Genomic DNA, 23,146 nt, shown 5'->3' on the forward strand with positions numbered 1-23,146 from the left:
ATTCACAGATGATCTTAAAGTCCTTCCAACCCTAACTGTTCTATGATCCTATGGCGATTCACTGGCCTAAACAGCACAAATAAAGCAAGTGAAATTGCAAACCCGCCAGCCAGACAGCTGGAGCGTTACAAATACCTATCAGCAGCCAGCCCCGAAACCAGCCCAGCTGCTGTCTGACGGACAGGCTTCCTCCTGGAGCAGAACAGGATCTGCTTAGCTGCTTTGCTATGATCCAGTGAAGCAGAACACACCCAGAGAAGACACCAGAAAGGGAGAAACCAACACGAGAGAACAGCTTTGTGATGAGGCTTGTGCCAAAGCCTTGGGATGCTCTAGAGATACAAGGGAACGTAAACCACCAACAGGCTGCCCCAGCTCCCATCATCCGAATCCCTGCAGAGAGCTGCAGACCAGCCCACACCCTCTGCACACCCATGGAAGGAAGGAGGGAAGGAAGGAAGGAAAACCCAAGGCATGCTCCACATTACGCTCCATGGCAAAGAGCCATAGCCACTTGCACAACGATCCCAACGCATTTAACAACCTCAAACACAGTCTCAGGCAGACCAGTTCCTCCCCTGGATCCATTCCCTGTGCTTCCAGCAGGCAGGATTGCTTTCTTCACACATGCACTTGCTGTTTTGCCTCCTGGCCTGGTGAACGCATCCCTCCCCTACTCTTAGACCCTTTCCCATACAGCTCCCTGTACAGTTGATACCCCATATATAACCCTCATTGCTTCACAAACTCTTCTGACTCAATATTGTCGTTTCAAGCAGCGTGTAAGGAGCTACACAAGTCCAACACCTTCAAATTACAGCCCTCCAACACAGGCACAGCTAGTTATCAGTGCAGGGAAGCATGCTCAGCTAGAGACGCAGCAAGGCGAGCGCAGAGATAAGCGAGTACCCTCGTTAGCAGTGCAATGTTAATGGCAACCCCAGATAAAAATCTAATACCAGCACAAAATCACACACTGCTCGCAGCAGGGAGAACCTCTCCCAGGCTGCAGTCAGCACCGAAAGCCTCCCCAGTAATCACATTAACAGTAATCATAGTAATCATACAAACGAAACTGCTAACGCACCACTCTGCAGTGCTGAAGCCAGCACAAGGAGAAGGTTGCCATCAGCCCTGCGCTGCAGAAGGGTGGTTTCCACTGGAGAATCTTGCTCTTCTGCACAGGATCTGGTTAATGAGCACTATTAATCACTACTCCCACCCTAATAGCACCCACACCTTCATGGGTGCTCTCCGACCCTTATGAGCTCCCATCTCCTACCGCACCAGTGGAAGCTTGCTGTGCCATCTCAATGACAGAGATGACATCCAGGCCTTCTCCCCTTTGCCACGTTCCCACTCTGAAATATCAGCTTTGTTAAAAATAGAAGCTAGACACACACAGAGAGAGCAGATCTCCTACCTCACCATAACTGGTCACGGCTCCTGACCGGGGAGAGTAGGTGAAGAGATGCGTTAGTCCACAGAAACCACAGGGCAGCTCAAAAGGCAGCAAGGCTCGTAGGAGACAGGAGGTGGGGAAAGCTCGCTCTAGGATGTAGAAGGCAGTTTGCTGCTCGACAGCAACATTCCAGCCTCCAGCAGCCGTCAGGAGGATTGGCCAAGGTGGTGGCCTGGGGAGTTTCAAGTGAAGAAGTGACAGCTTTGGGTTATTTACCCCAAAGCAGCTCTACCGTGGAAGGGAGCAGGGGTGGAGAGACGAAGAGGAAGTCCTCTCGCTCTGTTATCAGTGCAAAGCCAGCAGCTGTGAAGTGAGTGTTGAAAAGGGGACCAGGGAGGGTAACCACCACCAGCACCACCACCACCCGCGCATGGTACGTGACGACATCCATCTGCCAGCCCATGGGCAGCAAGGCTAAAGAGAAAGGAAAACGAAGGGCTAACGGGGCAAAGAGAGAAAGTTGGGGCTGTTCAGCCTGGAGAAGAGAAGGCTGCGTGGAGACCTCATAGCAGCTTCCAGTATCTGAAGGGGGCCTATAGGGATGCTGGGGGTGGGCTCTTCATTAGGGACTGTAGTGACAGGACAAGGGGTAATGGGTTCAAACTGAAAGGGAAGTTTAGATTGGATATAAGGAGGAAATTCTTTCCTGTGAGGGTGGTGAGGCACTGGAATGGATTGCCCAGGGAGGTTGTGAATGCTCCATCTCTGGCAGTGTTCAAGGCCAGGTTGGATGAGGCCTTGGATAATATGGTTTAGGGCAAGGTGCCCCTGCCCATGGCAGGGGGGATGGAACTGGATGATCTTAAGGTCCTTTCCAACCCGAACTATTCTATGATTCTATGATTCCATGGGGCTCCTGGTTCTGAACAGTGCTTCCTATGCAAGCGTCCTCCTCCATGCAAAGCAGCAAGAGAGGTTCGTGCTCCAGGCCTGCAATGGAACATCCCTCAGCGCAGCTATGGGTGGAGAGCATCAGCTCATAGGCTCTGCTCCTCGTGAGGACAGGACCACCATGGGATGTTTTGGGCCAGGCCCCCAAAACATCTCTGCATCCCTGTTGCTTTTTGGGGTTCCCAATTTCAGCTTTAAAAGCAGCCCCTTTGGCTCCAACTTGGTTCCTCTGCCCTCCAAGGCAGCGTTCATACCCTTTCACGTGTGTACCTTATCTATGAGCTCTTTGGGGAAACACACTCTGCTCTGCGTGTGAAACAGCACGTATTGGTGAGCCCCAAAGTACCTCAAGGAGAAGTGTTTCTACACAGCCCTTCTGATCCCTCTTTCTGGACAGTCAACAGGAGCATATAGACCCCTTCACTATAAGGCATCCATATCAGAGTCCAGTCCCCTTCTGCAGGCAGGGAGAGAAATAGCCACTTCCTGAGGGTGATGCAGAACAGAACCCAGCTCTCTCCCCTCGCTAGACAGGGACACTCAGTCACCCAATGCAGGTGCCTGCAGCTAAACAGCCCAAGCACCTCAGCATGTCCAGAGTCAGAGTTTAACATACAGTGACAGCAAGGTTACAGGGAGAGAGAACCTCTTTTATTACATGGGATGATATAACTGGAGAACACAGAGAAGCTTTCAGGCACACAGATCTCCCTTCAGGCCACCCCTGGGCAGGAAGAACTCAGGTTCTCAGGCCTGAAAGAAGCCCAAAGCTGCGGTGACAGAGGACAACTCCACTACTGCAAATAGAGCCCAAACCCATCACTGATCTCCCTATCTTGGCTTTGCAAGCAAGGCAGGAAGGATGCTCCTGGCAGTGTTGAAGCAAGCTGCTCTAGTGGAGGTGCCCCTGCCCATGGCAGGGGGTTGGGACTGGATGAGCTTTAAGGTCCCTTCCAACCCAAACCATTCCATGACTCTAACACCACAGCACCCAGCCTTGATCACAGCATCCCTGCCACCGCATGACTGGCCAAATAGCTCACTCCTGCCTCGTTCTTTCACATCCTTGCATCACCAGCTTGATGGAAACAAGAGCTCGGAAGGCTGTCCTCCTGTGGTCTGGCAAACAACTCGCCATCCATCAATCAAGGTATTAAATAGCTGGGAATGCGGCTGCCTCTGCAATCCCGAGTATTTAGTCCATTATCCCACAGACACTTAGTACAATTACGGTTGCTTTGCGGCTAGCCTTTAATGTGCCAACAGAGCAGCTGAGGCACAGAGGAGATTAGAGATCAGCAACAGGCTCAACCACAGAGCAAAGCCTGGGCTCACTGCAGGGAGCTCGGGAACACTGGGAAGGACTGGGAACTGATGGAGACGGGGAGCAGCACAGAGCTCTGTGTGCTCTTAGGGGCTGTTCCCAGGAGCTGGGCTCCTCATCCTAAAGGAGGCAGAGATGCCCTTGCTCTCAAGAAGGATGCTCACTTTCCAAGCAGGAAAAGCTGACAGCTCCAAAGGGAGACTGGGAGCAAATCAGCAGTGTAGTTCTTGCTAATGGAGCCCTCCAGCAGTGCCAAGCTTCCCCTGAGTGCAGCACAGGTTTTGTACTGGGATCACCCTCATAGCCACCAGGCAAACTCTTCCAAAGACACTCAGCAAAATATCCAAGGAATATAACTGCATCCCATCTGTGTGTGTGTGTGTGATCACTCCAAGGCTAAAAGCAACACTGGAAAACAAGCTGTGATCCATCAAGGAAGAGCTGAACTGGCGTCTGGCAATCAAGGGCATCACTGATTTCACAACCAAAACAGGGCTTTCCTTTGTTTACTGCCAGCACTTCCCTGGGTTTTAAAGGACCAGTTTCCTACTGGGTACTCATTTTCCCTCTGCTCATGCAGGCAGACAGCACTACCCGCCAATGGTCAGACATTGGAGATGCCAGAGATAACAGCTGCAATGATACAGCAGAAAGGGGAGGGAAAGAAGTCGGTTACACCATGTCTTGTCACAACACGTATGGCCTCATGTCTTCAGATATATGGCCCACAGAGCTCTGCTGCCACTGTGGCCTTGGAGATCTGCACTAGAAGCACTCTCATGAAGCTCAGTCATGTCTAAACTGTGTCAGTCCCATAGACAGAGACCAGGCTCTCACTCCCTTCCTTTGTGAATGGTGTATGTAATAGCAAAGCCTGTGTGCTGAAAGCCTGCATCTTCATGGAATGGTTTGGACTGAAGGGACCTTAAGGATAATCCAGCTCCAACCCCTTCCATTAGAGCAGCTTGCTCCAAGCCCCTGTGTCCAACCTGGCCTTGAGCACTGCCAGGGATGGGGCAGCTTCCCTGGGCACTTTGATCCATGCCTTCATGCAGGGACCTGTGTGCCTTTACATCGGAGTCACTGCCCACACACCCATGCACAAGTGACAAGGGCTGGATGTGGCAGTGCCTGCTGACCGCTTGTGGGATGCTCATCACACACGAGGGACCGTATGCAAAGAGCTTCTGCCTGTCCCAGCATCACCACAGCTGGCTGCTTTCAACTGCAAAACACAACTATGGGGAATTCCAGCCCGTTTGTGTTAGTCTGAAGACCCTGAGGTCTGTGGCTTATGTCCAGCTTTGCTGACCACCAAGTAGAGGAGATGCACCGCATCCCTCTGCTTCCATAGGTCATGAGTAAGACCAAAACCAGGCAGTTCCAACACAAACTCTCCAGAACCATGCCCCCTCACTGAACAGCACGTGTTGGAGTACACCAGCTCCTCGTGCTTTGACCACTGAGATGAGAACACCGAAAGTTTCCATTGCTTCAAAGCCACAGCAGAAATAACTACTGACACCCCCAGAGCAGGACCGAAACTGGTCCAAGGAGCAGATGGCAGCAGGCAGTGGGTTGGTTCCACACAGAGCATTGCTACTGCAGCACATCCTTCCTTTGCATAGGCTGGAATGAGCCCTAAGGATGTGCCTGGGAGTGGGAGCTGCAGCCCCTAGGGCAGGTTATGACCAAAGGGCAAGGAACAAGGTTGCAACGCACGCACGTTGTGTGTCTGCTGTCTTGGCAAGGGAAGGCTGGAGAGGAGGAGTTCAACTCAATGCCAGCCGACGTGCAGGCACAGCAATGGCCCATAGGACAGCGGTGACACCTCAGTGCCCCACAGCAGCCCCTAACCCCCGTGTCACAAAGGGTTGATGTCAGTTCCTTTGCTCCATCTGGTGGTTAGAAAGCTTTGAAAGCTGCATAGAGGAAGCATGGGCTGCTCCTATGCACGGCCTGCTCATCTTCTGATGGGCAGGGACCCCTTCCACTGGAGCAGCTTGCTCCAAGCCCCTGTGTCCAACCTGGCCTTGAGCACTGCCAGGGATGGGGCAGCCACAGCCTCTCCATCCCTGGAAGGATAACGCTTAAGCATTCAGAGCTGGTCTATGGGAAAGCAAAGGTGCTCCACTCAGCCAGGAGCAGAACAACTCACATTAGGATGTGCCAAGGGCAGACAAACCCTGACCCCATTCTCCTGGGCACAGAGGAGAACCAAACCCAGCCCTCTCCAAGTCCCACAGTGAAATCGATCAGGCAATGAGGAAGCAAGGCAAGAGCAGAGCCTGCTGTACAGCACCTCGGCTTCCTTGGGCTCCCTCCCACTTGGCACTAGGGCCAGGAGGAGGAGAGGAGATTCCTTGTGCATCGCCCCTGCCGCGGCAGCATCCCGAGCCCACAGCATCACGTGCACCCACAAACTCTCAGCTTTCAGGATTATCTAACCTGGGGAGCTAAATAAAACTGGGGGGTTTATTTCAGACCTGGGCAGGGTGACAAGACAAGAATATAGCCCAGAGCAGGCCCATGTCCCCTTTGAAGAGTCGCCAAGGCTATTTTTTACCTAGATACATCACGAAGAATGGGAGAGGGGAAGAAATACCATGGTTATATTTAGGGTTTAATCAGTGGTAGGGCTCGTCGCGCTTCTTCGAGAGGAGACGGACGGAAATGCTTCAGGAGGGTGGGAGGAAGAAGGGGAACAACCAACCCCCCAAAACCCAGCCCAAGGACAAACATAGCCCTGGTGGCTCCCTTACATGGCAGGGATGCTGCTCATGGGTGGGAAGGGGGGTTTGAGTTGGTCTGAAATGAAACCCTTGTCACCTTCCCACCCTCTGGACATCCCCAAGGCCAAAGAGCACGTCCCAAGGGATGGGTTCTCCTCTGCCCATGGCAGGGACTCATGGTTACCCCAACCTGAGCCTGGCCAAGCATCCGGATCCCTGTGCCACATGTGCCCAGTGTGACAGGGTGAGGAGCTGAGTCCTGGCCTATGGGTAACCTCATGGCTACCCTGCAGGTAGCATCTAGCAGTGAGCCCCAGCACCAGGGCTGGTGATAGTGCCAACTGCTTATACCCCTGTCACTGGAACCAGGTCTTTCCCATAACTTCTCCAATGGGAATCACCCTAAAACTACTTTGAAAGCTCACTGGAAAAGGGGGGAAGTTGTACATTCCAACCTCCCGCTTGTGTCCCATTCGTATTTTTAAGGCAGGTTGTTTTGTGAGCCCAACCACTGCCTTTAGACACCCTTTTGGTGCCCACAGTGCTCTCAAACCCATCTCCGTGTCAAGCCAGAGAGCCCAAGCTGCTCAACCCTTGGTATCTCATGCCCTGACAGAAGCAAACTGCACCCCAGAAGGTGAGGAAGGAGGAGATGGGAACTGCAACGTGGGATGGGAAGGGGGACCAGAGGATGTGCCACCCTGGACCGAGCCTGAATATAAGTGAGAAACTGAATCATCTCTTTTGTAGCACCCACAGGAGATGAGCAGACAGCAAAAAATCATGGCACCATCCAGATACATCTAATGACTGTATCCTGGGAATGGGAGGGATTATCCCTAAGGTTCTTGCTCTGATGGGTAGGAAAAAGGAAGGGATGGGGTTGCACAAAAGACCCTTGTGCATCAACAACACAGATGCCTTCTCCACAGAGACACCAAGGCCTGAAGATTGCCTGGACCATGGGAGGAAGCTGAGATCTCAGCCTGCCCCAGCACTGCTGAAGATGCTATAAACCCACACACCAGCCCCATCTCCATGCATGAGAAGGGACCACATGGAGTTGGACCCTGAGACTGCAGGTGCCTTTCCCCCAGCACAGAGAGCACATCCATGCTCGTGTTTCCCTTGGGAAGGCCGAGGGACACCAGCCACAGCGAGCAGAGGCTGGGAACCACCCCCAGCACAGGACACCTCCAGTAGATACTTGCTCACAGGCAGGCTCCTCGCCTGATAACGCAATCAGGAGGGCTGCAGCTCAGCTCCCCCAGCGCTGCTTTTGACACCAAAGCCCTGCAAGGAGCAAGATAAACTGCATCACTCCTTGTTGGGAGAGGCTTCCCCAGCCCTGAGCCCTCCCAAGGGGCACGGTAAGGGAATGCTGTGATTCCCCTGCACATCCCATGGCATGGGATGTGTGCCCACAGCCACAGCTAGACTGGGTGACCTCCTCTTTAAGGCACTTATTAGGGAACCAGCTCGCTGCCCTTGGTGATGGGGTAGAACAGAGCTCATTTATCTCACAGGCAGGGTCTATGGGTGCCCCAGAGCACAGCTTGAGGGGACAGACAGAGTAGAAGGGCTGGGGATGCAGTATGGAGACACTGACACTTTGAAACGCTCACCATTAACAACCATGAGGCCACTTCAAAACAAGGCAGGGGGCTGGAACTGGATGAGCCTTAAGGTCCCTTCCAACCCAAACCAGTCTGGGATTGTGCTTTTCACTGCAGCATCCTTTCCACATGGCATCATCTGCTACAGGAGAGCAGCAGCTCAGGAGATGCTGAAGCGCGCATCCCCAAGTGTCCCCCTCAATCCCTGCGAGCAGGCAGAGCTCTTTGGGGACCATTACTGACACAAGCAGCAGCAGGAGCTATTTGCAGCAAGCACTGCATATACAGGAAGCACACAGTTCCTGGTTTCCAGCTTGGTTTAATGTGAAGAATTTCCTCCTTCCCTTCAGACCCATGCAGGAAGCCTGCAAACAGACCGGCCCCGGCATCTGATTAGACCCCATCCTATGCACACTTCCTGGACCATGCAATTGGGCTGCAGGAGCTGCTTTCCATCCCTCCCCATCACTCACGTCATGAGGCAGCAAGTGCAGCTCTGCCCAAGCCACTGCTTTAGGTCAAGGCAGGGAAAAGCCATAGAATAAACCCATAACTACTGCAGGAGAAGGATTGATGCTTGAAGATGCGAAGCCTTTGGAGTGCTTCTCCTTAACACACACCCCAGAGGCTATGGGCCTGGTTTTAGCTTGGAAATAGCTGTTAGCTTTATTCATCATTTTGGGATGGAAACCCAAACACTAGCATTTGGAAAGCAAGTTTTTAGTTAGATGCCCTGATTCCCAAATGGCTCACTACAGTGCAATGGTGGGAGGGCAAACACCACAAGGATGCTATGGGGATAGGTAATGAAAGATGGTAGGTGCTAAAACAGTGATCCAGTTGGGAAAGGAAAGTCCCTGGCTCTGGGTTCTCCACTCATAGGACCCTTTGAAGAGGGACCTGGTTTGCTCATGGAGTGATGAAGGTGATGGGATGCAGCTCATGCACTGGGCACTGGGATCCGGCATGCAGAAGGCTGCTCAGCTCCGTGCTGAGCGAGACCGGGGTACCTGGGAGCATCCATCTGGATACTGCTGCTCCGCTGGCACAGCTCCACCGCAGCACAGAGCCCTGGTTCATCCATCAGGTCCCTCTGAGGAGCATCATCTCCTAGAAACCCAGTGAACTGCAACCCTGCTGGAAGCAGCTCCGGTACCACCCAGCCACAAAGGAAACTGGCCCTGGATATAGCTCTGGAGGAGCGGGAAGGCCGGCTCCCCTTCCGTGTGCTTCCCTTACCCACACAGGGAGGAATTCTCCTTGGCAGCCTGCAAAAGAGGTACAGCTGCATCCCCGAAATGGGTTCCAGGGCTGAGAGGGATTCAGTTGCCTCGGGACTATAATGGGAGCGGCTCACACTGCCTTGGGAAGCCATAGGATGCTGGAAAATCACTGAGGGCCTCAGCTGAACACCTCTCCTTAGGCAAGGCAATTCCCTCCTTTGAGCTAGGGCATTAACATTCTTATTCCCTCACTGAATCTATGGAATTCCAAGGAACAAGCCCTATCCAGGAATAAACAGTAGGCTGGGGCTTGGAACTGAAGTGTAATTTAAGTTGCTAATGTCCTCATCCTCATTTATCATAGTAAAGCCTAACGAAGCAGCACCAGGAGCTCATTCCACTGCATTTCCCATCTCTTCATTCCCCACTTGTCCATTTGCAAGCATTTGAGCTCTGAACCCCCCACCCTGCTACTAACACAGCCTGTGCCCAAAGACATCTTCATGCAGGTACCAGAGAGGAAAACAGGGAGCACCTGAGATGAGAAGATGGGAAGCAAAAGGCACCGGCTTCCCTTGCTGGAAAGCTCTCATTCCATGAGCAAATCACTGCAGAGGGCCAAGGTGGGAATCCAAGCTGCTGCTGGGAGCTTATAGCTTGGGATCTGTGCTTCAGAGACACAGCAGCCACAGGCTTGGTCCACAACCATCCTGGTCCCAATCCGAAGCTCTGGCCAAAACACTGACCTGGTTTTGCTTCCTGGACCAGAAACCAGCACCTCCCCACCGCCAGCCAAGCTGCCAAAGCAAGCAGCTACTGCAAACACTCCAGGTTAATATTTACATTGGGATTCAGCACAGGAAGCGTGTGTTTTCCCACTGGGAAAGGGTGGGAAAGGTGTCACTGCAGCTGATGCATGAGGTGGGACATGAAGCAAGGTTGAAGGATACAGCTGGGTGTATTTGATGCCTGCACAAGCATCGTGAAGAAAGCACATACAGGACTTTGGGCATTCCCAACTTGGAAGTGATGCTGGAGCAGCCACAGGGGTGGGAAGTGGTGGCTGCTCCAGCCCTGCTTATGCTTGTGATTACAACAGAGCCCCAACTTCAAAGGGAACCACCCACAATGTGCCATAAAATCAGTGCTGACAAAGCGGCTCAGCTGAGCAGCGAAGGAGATGTTAGAGGGGATGAGCTGAATGCAAGGGGAATGTTGTCAAACAAACCCGCTCAGCTCCGTATGTGGGGTACCACTCAGCAGCTTGTTGTCAGGTCTGCTACAGAAGCACCTCACCACAGTATCTTCACCATTATCCTGCTTATTCATTGTCCTGAAAGCTGGAAACTTGGTCTCTAGGCAGTTTCACCTTTTCAGTGCTGTATGATGCTACCTTGTGTTTCACTCTCCTGGACAGGAGGGATGCAGGGCAGCATCTCTCCAGCCTGCTTTGATGCAGGACCACTGTTACCATACCCCTCAGCACTCAATCCTGCTGAATCTGGAGGCACAACCAGGCTCTGGAAGCTGGAATTCACCCATTTCCTCCACGCTTTCCCTTCCTCCCAACCACAGCATCCCAGGAAACTACAAAGAACAAACCTGCCCTGCAAAGGGCAATGCACAAGCCAATGCAGCTCATTTCTAGGAGAAGAAACAGGATTTTGGGGCCTTGCAGAGTCCATCCCTTGTGAGGGATCCCTTGAACCTCCCAACTCTCCATCAGCACAAGTCATGGTCTCAGTAGATCAACCTGAACATGCTTTGAGCCAGAGGGAGAGCAGGCAAAGGAGAAAGATGCCATACAGATCGGGTAGCATCCTACAAGGCAAGAGAAGAAAGGCTGGAGCCAAGCCAGTCCTGCCTCAGCATGAGGAAAAAGACCTGAGCAACACTAAAGACCCAGGAGCAACAAATCCAGTGCACAGATGGAAAGGATGGGAGCAATCAGCCACCCTTTGGCTGCCTCCAGCAGGCCCAGCAGGGAGGAGTTAGCAAGGTACAGGCAGCGTGGACAAATATTGACTTGCCTGCGGGCACAGAGAGCAGTGCCAGAGCTGAGAACGGAAGCCATGGGCCCCACATCCCAGCCTTCTGCTTCCTACTCCATCACCCATCAGCGAGGGCTTCGCAATCACAAGGCACCACCATTGCCTCTTCCTACCCCTCTTCTGCACGCTTCGACCCAGACACCCACAGGGACACGCAGCCAGTGCTGGAGGGCAAAGAGAGACCCAAACCCCATCACCAGTGTGGGAATAGGCACGAGGAGGATACGGAGCGTGCTGAGGAGGTGGCTGTGGGAACCGGGCTCACGACCTGCCCTGTTGGGTGCTGCACCAACACCAAGCAAGCCCTCCCTGTGCTGCCAGCGATCCCATGTCCCTGCTGGAGCGCTGTCAGCTGTACGGCTGCGCCCAGCCACCACCCTCCTGCGGCTCTTCACAGCACACTTGGCTCCCAACAGCAACAAAAGCCTTTCCAGGTCACCAAAACCCAGAGCACAGAACCCCCAAACCAGCTCTTTGGAAGCCTTTCCACAGCATGGCATGGGGAGCTGTGCACTGGGTCCGGCATCCTGAGCAAACAGCGATGGGAAGAGCCCACCCACCAGCTGTTTACCCCTTTTGAAGCCATCACAGAGAAAGAGGAACCCAGGAGGGACCACGTCCTTTCAACCCTCACCGTTCTATATGTCCCCAAGTCACACATGCTCCTGCCTCTATTGACACTGAAGCTTTGTAACCAACAACACACCGCATGTGCTCTTATCAGCTCGCAGCCCACAAAACACAGTCAAAGTTTAAAGCTCAGTCCCGTTTTGACATCCCCTCTTAGTATCTTTAACTACTAAGAGAAGCCCAGAGAAGCTGCGGCTGCCCCATCCTTGGCAGTGCTCAAAGCCAGGTTGGATGGGGCTTGAAGGTGTCCCTGTCCCTTCCAACCCAAACCCATCTGTGACACTAAGACCAGATGCTTTAAGGCAGCACCAAGCAGGGAGCGGCACCGGCAGGGAACCGCGGGCGAGGGCTCAGCTGCATCCGAAGGTCTGGGTCACTGAGCCCCGAGCCCGCTGGTCCACGGAGCCGGGTCGGAGCCGCAGCCGGTACCGGGGGAAGCGGTACCCGGAGGAAGCAGCACCGAGCCCGGCGCTCAGCCCTTACCTGCGGGAGGTCATGGCTCCGCCGCGCTCCGCTGCCGGCCCCGCACCGACTGCCCGCAGCTCCGCTCCGCTCCGCACCCCGCGGGGCGCTGGGCCCCGGCCGCCGGGGAAACCCCTCCCAGTGACGCGAGGGAATCCCCGCCCTCCGCTCCGCCCCGCCCCGCCCCGCCCCGCCCCATCGGGACCCGGGTGCGGCCCCGCGCTGCTCCGGTGCCCTCCGTGGGGCCGGGTCCTTCCCTCCTAACCCCAACCCCCCCCGTGCCCCGCATCCCCCGGGCTCGGCAGCGGGCGGGGCTGGTACCGGTGGTGTCTTCAGGAGGCGCTCGGTGCCCAAACGGTACCGAACTGTGGGAGGGAGACAGGGAGCGTGGAGAGGGGCTTGGGACAAGGGATGTAGGGACAGGGCAAGGGGAATGGCTTGAACCTGCCCGAGGGGAGACTGAGCTGAGCTCTTAGGCAGAAGCTCTTCCCTGTGAGGGTGCTGAGGCGCTGGCACAGGGTGCCCAGAGAAGCTGTGGCTGCCCCATCCCTGGCAGTGCTCAAGGCCAGGTTGGACACAGGGGCTTGGAGCAAGATGCTCCAGTGGAAGGGGTCCCTGCCCATGGGGACCTAGATGAGCTTTCAGGTCCCTTCAACCCAGCCCAGTCTGGGATGCTCTGATGATCCTATGAAAGGCTGAGGGAGCTGTTATCTGTTCAGCCTGGAGAAAAGAAGGCTCTGTGGAGACCTTGTCTCCACGTTCCAGTGTTTAAAGCATGGCCACAAAGAAGATGGAGACTCCCTTTTTACAAGGACATGGAAAAGGCAAGGCCTGATGGGCACAAGTTACTGCTGGGGACATTCCAGGCACAAGAGGAAAACGTTTCCCAATGAGAACAACCACTGGAATCACCCCCGCAGGGAAGAGGTGACTCCCTAGCATTGGGCACTGTTAAGCTGGGCTAGACAGGGTGCTGGGACACCTAACCCAGGGTTGGACCAAATGATCCTTGAGGCCCCTTGTATCTCAGTGTTGGCTTTTAGTGCTGGGTTGACAAGGTCTTGAGGGCCATGCTGCCAAGTGAATGGAGCAGCCAGCAGGCACTGAGCTGCTGAGCCTGGTGGGGCTAAGCCACATTTGCTCTTATCCCTGGATACCCTCAGCCCAGGGCACACGATGGAGTCAGGAAGGAGCAACGTCCCCAGGGCATTGCTCTCATCCCTATGGCAATACAGGGATGAGGTCCGCTGTAGGCGTGCTATACCCATCACACACCTAGAGCCCATTTGCCCACGTGAGGTGTAAGTTCAGAGGCCCCCAACAACCTCATGTCAAATCCACACCACTTCCCAGAAAAGCCAGAAATCAACCCAAAGAAATGCCCTGAATCTGGCACCTTTCATGAATGCCGGGTGAGAAAACCAAGCCAGCTGCCCAGAGGGAAAACCAGGATGCAGCCAGCGAGCCCCCCCCCGTTCCAGTCTACCCATAGTGGCAAAAATAGCATATCTATAACTATAATAAGACTCAGCAAATTCCATGTCTATTCGGGGAATACCCAGCGAGCTGGCGGCAGGAGCAGGCTCAGATCTCTGCATAGCTGTCCTGTGTGCCACCGGATTGCTCACAGGGCAACGAGGAGCACAGAGGCCAAATAGCAACCCTGATAACAATGACCCCTGTCCTCTCCTTCCTCTTTCCCCCTGCCACTGAGGCTCCCAGTGTCCTTCTGCACTGAGGCTCCATTGTGAGAGCCCAGACTGGGGTTTCTCTGTGTGCTTGTCTCATTATGGCTGGGGGGAACAAGACCCTTTCTCAGGGCAGGGGATGCTGTTCAGCCTCATGGTTAAAGACAGGTCAAAAGGAAACCTCTGGAATAGAGCTCCCCACTTCCTGTAAGTTACTGGTTTCTAGCTGTGCAATGGGTGAAAGTGGTCATGGAATGGGTTGTGTTGGAAGGGACCTTAAAGCTCATTTAGTTCCATAGGGGATGGAGAAGCTGTGGCTGCCCCATCCCTGGCAGTGCTCAAGGCCAGGTTGGACACAGGGGCTTGGAGCAAGCTGCTCCAGTGGAAGTTGCCCCTGTTCATGGCAATGGGTTGGAACTGGATGAGCTCTAAGGTCTCTTCCAACCCAAACCATTCCATGATCCTATGATCCTGCTGAGGGCTTAGCTCAGTAAAGTGGTTTCAGAATAGAGCTTAGCCCCACACTGAAGCTCCTTGCCATGGAGCTGGGGTTCACTGCTCCCAAAGACAAGGGTTACACAGCAAGCTGAGGATGGGCAGGACCATCCAACCCCAACTGCCTTCTCCTTGAAGACACCTCCTCTCTTTGCTCCCAGCAAGCACAGATGGGACCATCACGCCCAGTGCACACACAGCGTGTTCCTGATGGTGCTGAGCAGGAGAGGGGCCGCTGACAGCATGGCCAGGCTGTTCTCCTGAGTCACACTCACTGCCTGCCCCAGCGTGCCCTCCGTGGGGCTCCTGTGCTCCTTCCCTGCAGTGCAATCCCCATGCAGCTGCCAGAGCTTTCCCTCCTGGCCAAGACAACGATGGCTTTTCCTCCCTGCTGCTTTGCAGCAAGCTGGCAAGAGGCACTGCCTTTGCAAGTCCATGCCTGTTGTGGCACAATAAGGTCATTGTCAAGAAGACGCTGCACCAGGAGGCTGATCTGGAGCAAAACCATGGCCCTGGTTGTGAGCTGTGCAACCCCTGTGGCTGCGCAGACACTGGCCTCATTGTTTCCCATTGTGAGGCTCGGGCGTCTCGTTGTCCATGGCAAAGCCGGTTCCTGCTGAGCTGATGCAGACACCAATTGGCTCTGCATCACTGCTGGGTATCAGAATGACTGAGCTGCCTCCCAAACCCACGTTCGTCTCTTGCTTCCCATCACTTGGATGAGCAGTGAACAGAATTCTCCACCTCCCACCTTTTCTTGCAGAGATGAAGCTGCAGAGATCAGAGACAGGGCTCTGGCCAGATGGAAAGGCCCCATTAGGAAGAGCTATTTAAAGCAGGAGCTTAGATGCTGGTACATCTCAAACCACATCCTGCCTGCATGCTTGCGACTGACTTTTCATGGCTCCTCAGCTTACAGAGGGTAAAACCCGGGGGAAGCTGCTGCCATCAGTGAGGAGGAGGCCACGGAAGCATCACTTCAGCCTCACCAACATGGTGTCAATGGGATACACAGCCTCTTTTGAATATGCTGCCCAAGAATATGTGGTAAAAGCATGTATGGCAAAGAAGGTGAAACCATTCAGATGGCCACAGACCAGAGGAAGACACACAGGAGCCTTCCTCCTGCAAACACTGGGTGGGTAGGATTGAGGTTGGCATTCCTAGAGGCTCCCTTTGTAAGATCCAGCAGGTACCTGCATGAACCCCTCTTTCTAAAGGAAATAGAGGGAGATGCTGGTTTGACTTCACACCATATCTGCCATAGAGGGAGATGCTGGTTTGACTTCACACCATATCTGCCATAGAGGGAGATGTTGGTTTGACTTCACACCATATCTGTAATAGAGGGAGATGCTGGTTTGACTTCACACCATATCTGCCATAGAGGGAGATGCTGGTTTGACTTCGTATCTGCCATAGAGGGAGATGCTGGTTTGACTTCACACCATATCTGCCCAGGAGATGGTTATACAAGCAAACAGGGCACACAGAAGGAATGAACCAGGTCCCTTTGGAACGTATTGAATAGTTGTCAAACTTTATTTCATGGTGATTGACGAAAGACACAAGTTAGTAATGGTTATATCATGCTGCTCCTCTACTGTGCATTGCCCTTCAGAATTCATACAGCAGTTCACAACGGTCATTACGTTACCCTAGAAATGAAGCCACGTGGACGTCTTGTCTTTAAAAAACAAAAGGCAAAAAAAACCCCCAAAACACCCCAAGGAAACCAAAACCAAACCTCAATGTCCTTTGTGGTTCTTTTTTGTACATACATGGTATAAATGCTATTAAAAATAAAGCTGAAGTTAAGTGCACAGCCCCTAGGGAGCACTGCAGAATCGGACCTTGGTTCAAGATGCTTGACAACGAGGACGCAAGGTCCTGTTTTAAGGCATTTCCAAGCCCCAGCAAAAGCAGACAGAGATTTTGTTCAGTTGTTGGGGTTGGGGGGTGTTTGTTTTTGCAGTGACCCTGGCTTCATGTCAGTGGCATTCCAGAAAACGAGCAGCTTCCCACTGTGCGTGCCCCTCTCCCTTTGGAGCTGGAGCATCCAGCCCTCAAATCTCAGCCAAGGCATTGCTCAGCTAGAACCTGTGTCCTCAAAAGGGTCTCCCACTTCCCTCCCGTCCCACCCTGCATAGTTAGCCCCCATCTATCTACCCCTCGTGATCAAAGTAAAGCAGCCCATCCCTTTCACGACACAGTCACAACACTTCCCACCAGGAACCACAAGTTATGTACAGAATCCACTTAAAATGTGGTATTGCCACGCACACAAGCACACAAGCACACAGAGAGTGGGGTCTCCATCCCACAGAGGGCACAGCCCCCTGTGAAATACTCAATCACTGGATGTTGAGAGGAACGCCAATGGATTAGGCAGGGATTGGGGTGGTGGTAGATGTCTTTTAATGATAAAATAGAAGGAAAAAGTGGGTTTTCACTATGTTCTTCCCCTTTGTTACATCTGTGTTCGGAGCTCACCCTGAGGAAAGGAATTTGACTTTTCATGGCTCAAAATTCAGTGCTAAGAAACAGCCCTTTTAAAGGCTGCACTATTCTAAAGGTGCACTAAAAGGTGCGCTAACGTTTAAGGTGAAACTGCAAAATGATGCTAATAAACCCTTGATACCTGGTGGGATCCTTCAGCTGAATTCCATACGCTCCACAAAGGTGGTTTCACCCAAAGCAATGCCATCTCAGGGTGGGAAAGGGACACAGTTTTGTGACCCCGTGATGGAAAGGGCCATAGATGCTACACAGCATCAGTAAATTCTTCCCATGGAGAAGGAACCTGTATGGAATGGGATCATTTCAATGCGTTTGTTCTTCTCCTGCTTCCAGGAGATTCCAATGTGCTGGCTGACAGACACTCACAGACACATTCATTCAGACACACACATACTGGCTTTGTAACTGGCACCACAGTAGTTGCTTTTAAGGTCTTTAGAAAGGAAGAAACCCCTTTAAAACCCTCCTCCCAAACACAACAGCCGACTCGTGCCCCATTCCCGTTTCCATTGAGGCTATTGCTGCTGGGCTGGCAGCATCCCGAGGAGCTTTGATCATGGCATGGAAGACCCTGCATTGCAAAGCCTTGAAGTCAAAGGTACAACTCCAGTTGCTCTTCATGGGAGAGGCTCTTAAATACCAGCTCTACCCATTCACATGCTGGCCAGCTGGAAGCATCCTCAGGGTAGACACAGGGCAAGTCATGCCCGGAGGCTGGAATATGGACATGGGTGATGGAAGGACACATCCAACAAGTGAAAAGGGACGTGGTGCCCTCGCAGCCTGTTTGGCATGGCTGGAAGAGGGAGAGCACGTCCACCTCTTGAAGATGCTGCAGGTTCTCAGTGGTGCACGGGAGGGCAACGCTTGGTACATAGAAGCCCTTGGGAAGAGCAGCCAGGGCAAGCGGGTGGTTAGGACATGTCTGGATAAACACAAAGCGTGGAAATGAGGTTTCACAGCTGCTTCTGCACATGTCCAAGAGGAGGAGGAGGAGGAGAGCCAACAAGAGGAATCCACGTTTCCCCCACAGCCCCTCTCAGTCCAGCAAACAGTCATAAAGACAACCAAAGAGCAATGCTTTTCTGCCTGCTCAGAGCAGACCTTGGTCTCTCTTCCAGTGCATGGCATCCCTGATTTTAACAGAGCATAAAGGAGAAAAGCACTTGAGATTCTTACACACATAAATTATAGTGAAGAGGAAGGGAGGGAGGAGGGAGATAGGGCGAACATAGGGCCAGGCACCAAAGCAGGGTGGCAAGTCCTGCTTCTCTGATGGCCGCATCCCCGCTCAGCCGGCACCGAGGTGGGAAGGCAGTGAATCCACGAAGGCCACGCGGCTCGCCAGCACCAGCATCCTTTCCCCCACAGGCGTGAACGACAACCCAAGAACACAAGGGAGGAGGGGAGGGAGAAGGGGGGAAAAACCACCCGAAAAGAAGCTTCAAGTATGAAGAAGATTTCCAATGCGACGGGGAAGTTCTTCTGTCACTTCTTGGGAGACTTGGTTCAAGGTTTGTTCTTTGTTGCTGCTGTTGTGATTGAGTCTGACTGACCTGGGTAGACTGCAACCGAATGGATAACCCGAAAGAAAAGGTGTTTCCTCCCCTCCCTGTCCCCCCTCCCACCCCAAAAAATATAAAAAGCAATAAGTTTACAAAAATAGAAAATAATTACAGCAATAGGCAGGAGGGAGGGAAGGAGAAGGGAAGGTCCCTGGGGGGCTATTTGGCTGAGCAGTGTAATATCCTGGGGTTGTTTAAAGCGTCCTCCACCAGATGCAGTTCTTGGCGGTCCACAAGCACGTCCCTTATGCAGCCAATGAAGCCGGTGCTGTAGGCCTTGGGCAGCCTGTGAGCCAGGCTCAGCTTCTCCATTCCCCCTGCAAGAGATGGTGAGAAGGTTGGTGAGGAGGACAAGGGGGATGAAGGTGAAGCACTCAGAGTATGAAGAGGGAGAGGATGCTCCATGCCATCGGCACCAGGGTATCCAGAGCCATAGGCCAGTGAATGGCTCTTGTCAGGGGACACGGTGACATGGAAAGGGCTGGCATTTGGTAAAGCCAACCTTTCGTCACTCAGCTATCACCAGCCCTAGCAGGCAGAGAACAAGCAGGGGACTCTTTAGGTCAAGCCAGTGTTGCACTGCACAATAGGAGCCTCAATGTCCCAGCTCTGAGCTCCTCAAAAAGGGGCACAGAGGAGCTTCTCGCCTACAAGAAGCCTGGAGAAGGACTTTATACAAGGCTTTGTAGGGACAGGACAAGGGGGAATGGCTTTAACCTGCCAGAGGGGAGACTGAGGTGAGCTCTTAGGTGGAAGACTCACCCAGCCACAGGGCCCCATCTGTGTCCAGCTGTGTTGCACCAAGTGGAGAAGAGCCAGCAATGGGGGCTTCGTTGCCGACTTGAAGGGAGCCTTCTCTCTGCACTCTGCTCCCAGAGGGAAGGAAGAAGAAAGAGAAGTTGATTAGAGATAAAACACGGAGCCACTCGCTGCTTTACACTGGGCACCATCAGCCCTTAGCAACCTGGAGAGGAGCGGAGCTCTCCCTCAACCCGTCTAGCACAGAGTGGTCCTCGGTGCAACACCTCCATTGGAAGCCAGCACCAAGCGCTTCCTTCCAGCATCCCATGGGCACCCCACAGCTTCCCCCCATGTCCTCCATGCCCATGAGCAGAAATCCCCGGCATTCCAGGCGCATGATCCGCTCTCCACTCCCACCGCCAGTAAAAATAAAAGGGGGCATCTCGGGCTCAACACGAGCAGAATGCCAAACCCGCGGCCGGCTACGCGCAAAGGCACGACGAACCTTCCGTCCCTCCTTGCCCCCCTGTGACATTTCCAGGCGTGTCCCAACACGCGCCCCTCCGACGCAGCACTGCCCACATGCCTCTCCTCTATTATTATCACCCAAGAACAGGAGTGACCCATAGGGCATGAAGCCACGGTCATGACTCAGGCTCCTCCAGTGCTTATTGCCCATAGAGAGCAAGATCCCATCCTGCTGCCTTCACACCTGGATGCCTTGATATGGATCCACTGGTTGGTGTTGACCGGGACTGTGGATCGTAGGATGACTGGTTTGGAGCCCAGGTCGTAGGTCATTTGTACAAAGCCATCCACTATGGCAAGGGCGATGTAGTCTGATCGCTCCAGCCCCTTCCCGCTCCACAGGATCAGGCCCTGCGTGGCTTCTGTCTTGATGCTGAGTTCAAAGTGGTTTGATTGCAAGGCCTTCTCGCTGCACAGGGAGATGGGAGCAGGGGGGAAGAGAGACAGGAGTTAAAATCATGGCTACAGAAGCAACAGGGAGCAGCCAGCTCCTCAGAGCAACCTTCTCTGTTCGCAGCCAACTAGCTCCCCAGCTAAGGATAACCTTCAACTGACCCATAGCAGCAAGTTCGGACACATCCATCCCTGCCACAAGTCTTGGTATTGTCTCCTCATATGCAGGCACTGAAGGAAGGGGTCTATTAGGTGGGGTGGTGAACAGCAGAAGGGTTTTCCTCTCAGAGCTGCCTTTGATTCCCAATGGGAACCCAATGCTGTAAGACGTGAGCACCATGAAGGTGATGGAGACTGCCCACCGAGGCAGCAAAACCTTCTTTCCCCCAGATGCATTGTCTTTTCCCAGGGGAGGAATGAAGGAAGGGCAGGATTTCCCCCACATTGGCATCCCCATCTTTGCTCAGTCCCTTCTGTTACAGGCAAAAGGCTCTTGGCAAAAGGCGAGGTGCCATATGGAGTCACCATCCACTCCTGGGATGCTCCGAGACACACCGACACGTGTGCATACATAGACCAGACAACATGGGCACAACACAGACAGCTTTTTATTCCCAAGGGACACTGCATCCAAAGGGACAAGGGCTCTGCATGAAGCTGGCTCTCCAGTCAAGGTAACTCAGCCTCTCCCCTCACACTATTAGCTGTGTAGGTCCCCAGGAGCAAAGGGCCAGAGCTGGAGCTGCTGTTCCTATGCTGGAGGGACCCGGCTTCCTTCATGTTTGATCTCATCACCAGCAGAGCTGCATCCCTTATAAATAAAAAGCCACGGATACAGACACACAGGACACAGACAGAGACATGCTGAGGCAGCAACAGCAGAGCACGAGACACAGGAGCTGAAAGCCTGGCACAGACTCACCTGGGCTCCATGGGGTAGTCCAGTGCTTCGGGACTTAGACGCAGGAAGAAAGGGGAGCATGCCATAAGCGCAGGACAGCAGGAGACCCTTCCCTCCCACCCCTGCTCCAACAGGGAACACAGCAAGAGCTCTGCACCCTACACAGTGCCCAAGCTGAGAAAACCATCCAGGACAAGCCACTGTCCTTTGGGATGAGTTTCCTCAATCCAGGAAGCCAAGTTTGTGAGTATCTGCTCAGCCAGGGCGAGCAGAAGAATGCCAACAAGTGAATACCCAGTGATGCTGGGACTCTTCTGGGCCAGAACAATCAGTGTTCCTGCTCATGGAACTATCAGTTCCCTTTGCTGTCCTGCTGGGATGTGTATCACAGGATAGGACAGAGAGCAGCACTAATGGGGAAGAGAGCTTGGACCTGCGTCAGGAGGACCCTTTCCGAGGCAGACCTGCAGGCAGGTCTCAGGCTGGTCCTTTGGGATGCAGAATGGGATTCCATGGAGCCAAATAGCTGAACTGTCACCTGAGGACTCTAAATCAGCCTTGGGGCACACTTGGGCAGCAGGACGCACATGGAGATGAGGAAAACAAGGACTATAGAAAGAGAAGTCCAGAGAAGCTGTGGCTGCCCCATCCCTGGCAGTGTTCAAGGCCAGGTTGGACAGAGGGGCTTGGAGCAACCTGGTCAGTGGAAGTTGTCCTTATAAAAACCTATTAAAATGCATGTTCAAAACAGAAGTATGGGCATGTCATGGCCAGCAGATCCCAGAGGAGCAACTGGAGCGCCCATCCTGCCCAAGGCACATGTAAACTACTTTTTATGGGCATCCCAATGGGCCCTTCAGCCCTGGCAAGGCTCACGGGTGCTGCGGCCAAACCGCAGCTAAGGGATGCGAGGAGAAGTGCTAAGCTCCCTTGCAGGATGGGGCATGCACAGCCCAAATTGGCTGGCTGGGGCAGGGAGAAGGCTGGGAATGATGACCTTCCCTTTGGGAGCATTGGGAGAGGCAGGACGCAAAGGTAGCGGGGTCATTGCAGGGATGTGTCCGTGTCTATGCAAGGGGACAGCTGGGCACTGCCACGTGGCAGAGCTGCCGTGCAGGTCACTACATGCCCTTTGCTGCTGTAGGGCACTGCCTGGCTTAGGAGGATGCTTGGCTCCTAAATAAACCCTTTCCGAACCACCAGAGCATCTCTCAATGTGAACATGCAGGCAATGGGCTCTATGGTGCCTGGTATTGGCATGCATGCAGCAACTCAGCCTCCCAAGCCTCTGCCTGACCCCAGATTGTGAAGAATGATGTGAAATGGGGATGGGACAGGCAAGGATCGCTTAAACTCTCCCACACAGAGTGGGGAATGAAGCTGTGTGAATCAGTGCTGCTCTTCTATTGCTGATGATCAGCAACACAGACAGACAGCTAATAACAACAGAAGAAGGTTCCAGGGAGACCTTAGAGCAGCTCCCAGTGCCTAAAGGGGCTACAGGAAACCTGGAGAGGGGCTTTTGCAATGAGGTCTTAGGGAGAAGCTCTTCCCTGTGAGGGTGGTGAGGCTTAAGCTAAGCTCAGTGCTCCTCTTCCCAACCTGCCCTGTGCTCCCCTATGGGTGCTCATGGTGGCAATGGGTACATGGAGGGCAGATGGCTGCAGGGAGGACAGTACTTACGCAGGGATCTCATTGGTGAGGTGGCTTGAAAACAAAGAAACAAGGACATTGAGAAGAGACAGAGACCGACAAACAACAGCTTAACACAGACGCACCGAGGATATAGAGGCAGATGGATGGAGCCTAATCCAATATCCTGTCCCAGTGCTGTGGAGCTGGGAATTAATCACAGGGCCTATAGGAGCACGGTGCTGAGGAAGGATGCTGAGCCAGACCATGATGGACCAAGAGTCTCCTGTAG

The 23,146-nt window shown here is 53.5% G+C and overlaps 2 protein-coding genes across 6 annotated transcripts in view; both read right to left on the reverse strand.

Annotated features, from left to right (window-relative positions):
- The window catches only part of LOC133209332 (tyrosine-protein phosphatase non-receptor type 11-like), a 38,388-nt gene extending 25,840 nt beyond the window's left edge, over nt 1-12,548 (reverse strand). The window contains exon 1 of the mRNA XM_061347917.1: nt 12,413-12,548. Coding sequence (XP_061203901.1) covers nt 12,413-12,426 — 14 coding nt within the window. The 5' untranslated portion in view covers nt 12,427-12,548. The remainder of the gene's footprint in view (nt 1-12,412) is intronic.
- A 3,549-nt stretch (nt 12,549-16,097) lies between these two features.
- Nucleotides 16,098-23,146, reverse strand: part of AGRN (agrin) — a 105,167-nt gene continuing 98,118 nt past the window's right edge. For all 5 annotated transcript variants that reach the window (XM_061347882.1, XM_061347880.1, XM_061347879.1 and 2 more), the window contains 3 exons: nt 20,111-20,337; nt 19,422-19,523; nt 16,098-18,976 (listed from right to left, as the gene is read on the reverse strand). In XM_061347882.1, the coding sequence (XP_061203866.1) occupies nt 18,819-18,976; nt 19,422-19,523; nt 20,111-20,337 (487 nt within the window). In that variant the 3' untranslated portion in view covers nt 16,098-18,818. The remainder of the gene's footprint in view (nt 18,977-19,421; nt 19,524-20,110; nt 20,338-23,146) is intronic.

This window comes from Neopsephotus bourkii, unplaced genomic scaffold (assembly GCF_033783945.1).
Source record: "Neopsephotus bourkii isolate Nb327-2 ecotype Australia unplaced genomic scaffold, CSIRO-AGI_Nbou_v1 NB_333, whole genome shotgun sequence".
Taxonomy (NCBI): domain Eukaryota; kingdom Metazoa; phylum Chordata; class Aves; order Psittaciformes; family Psittacidae; genus Neopsephotus; species Neopsephotus bourkii.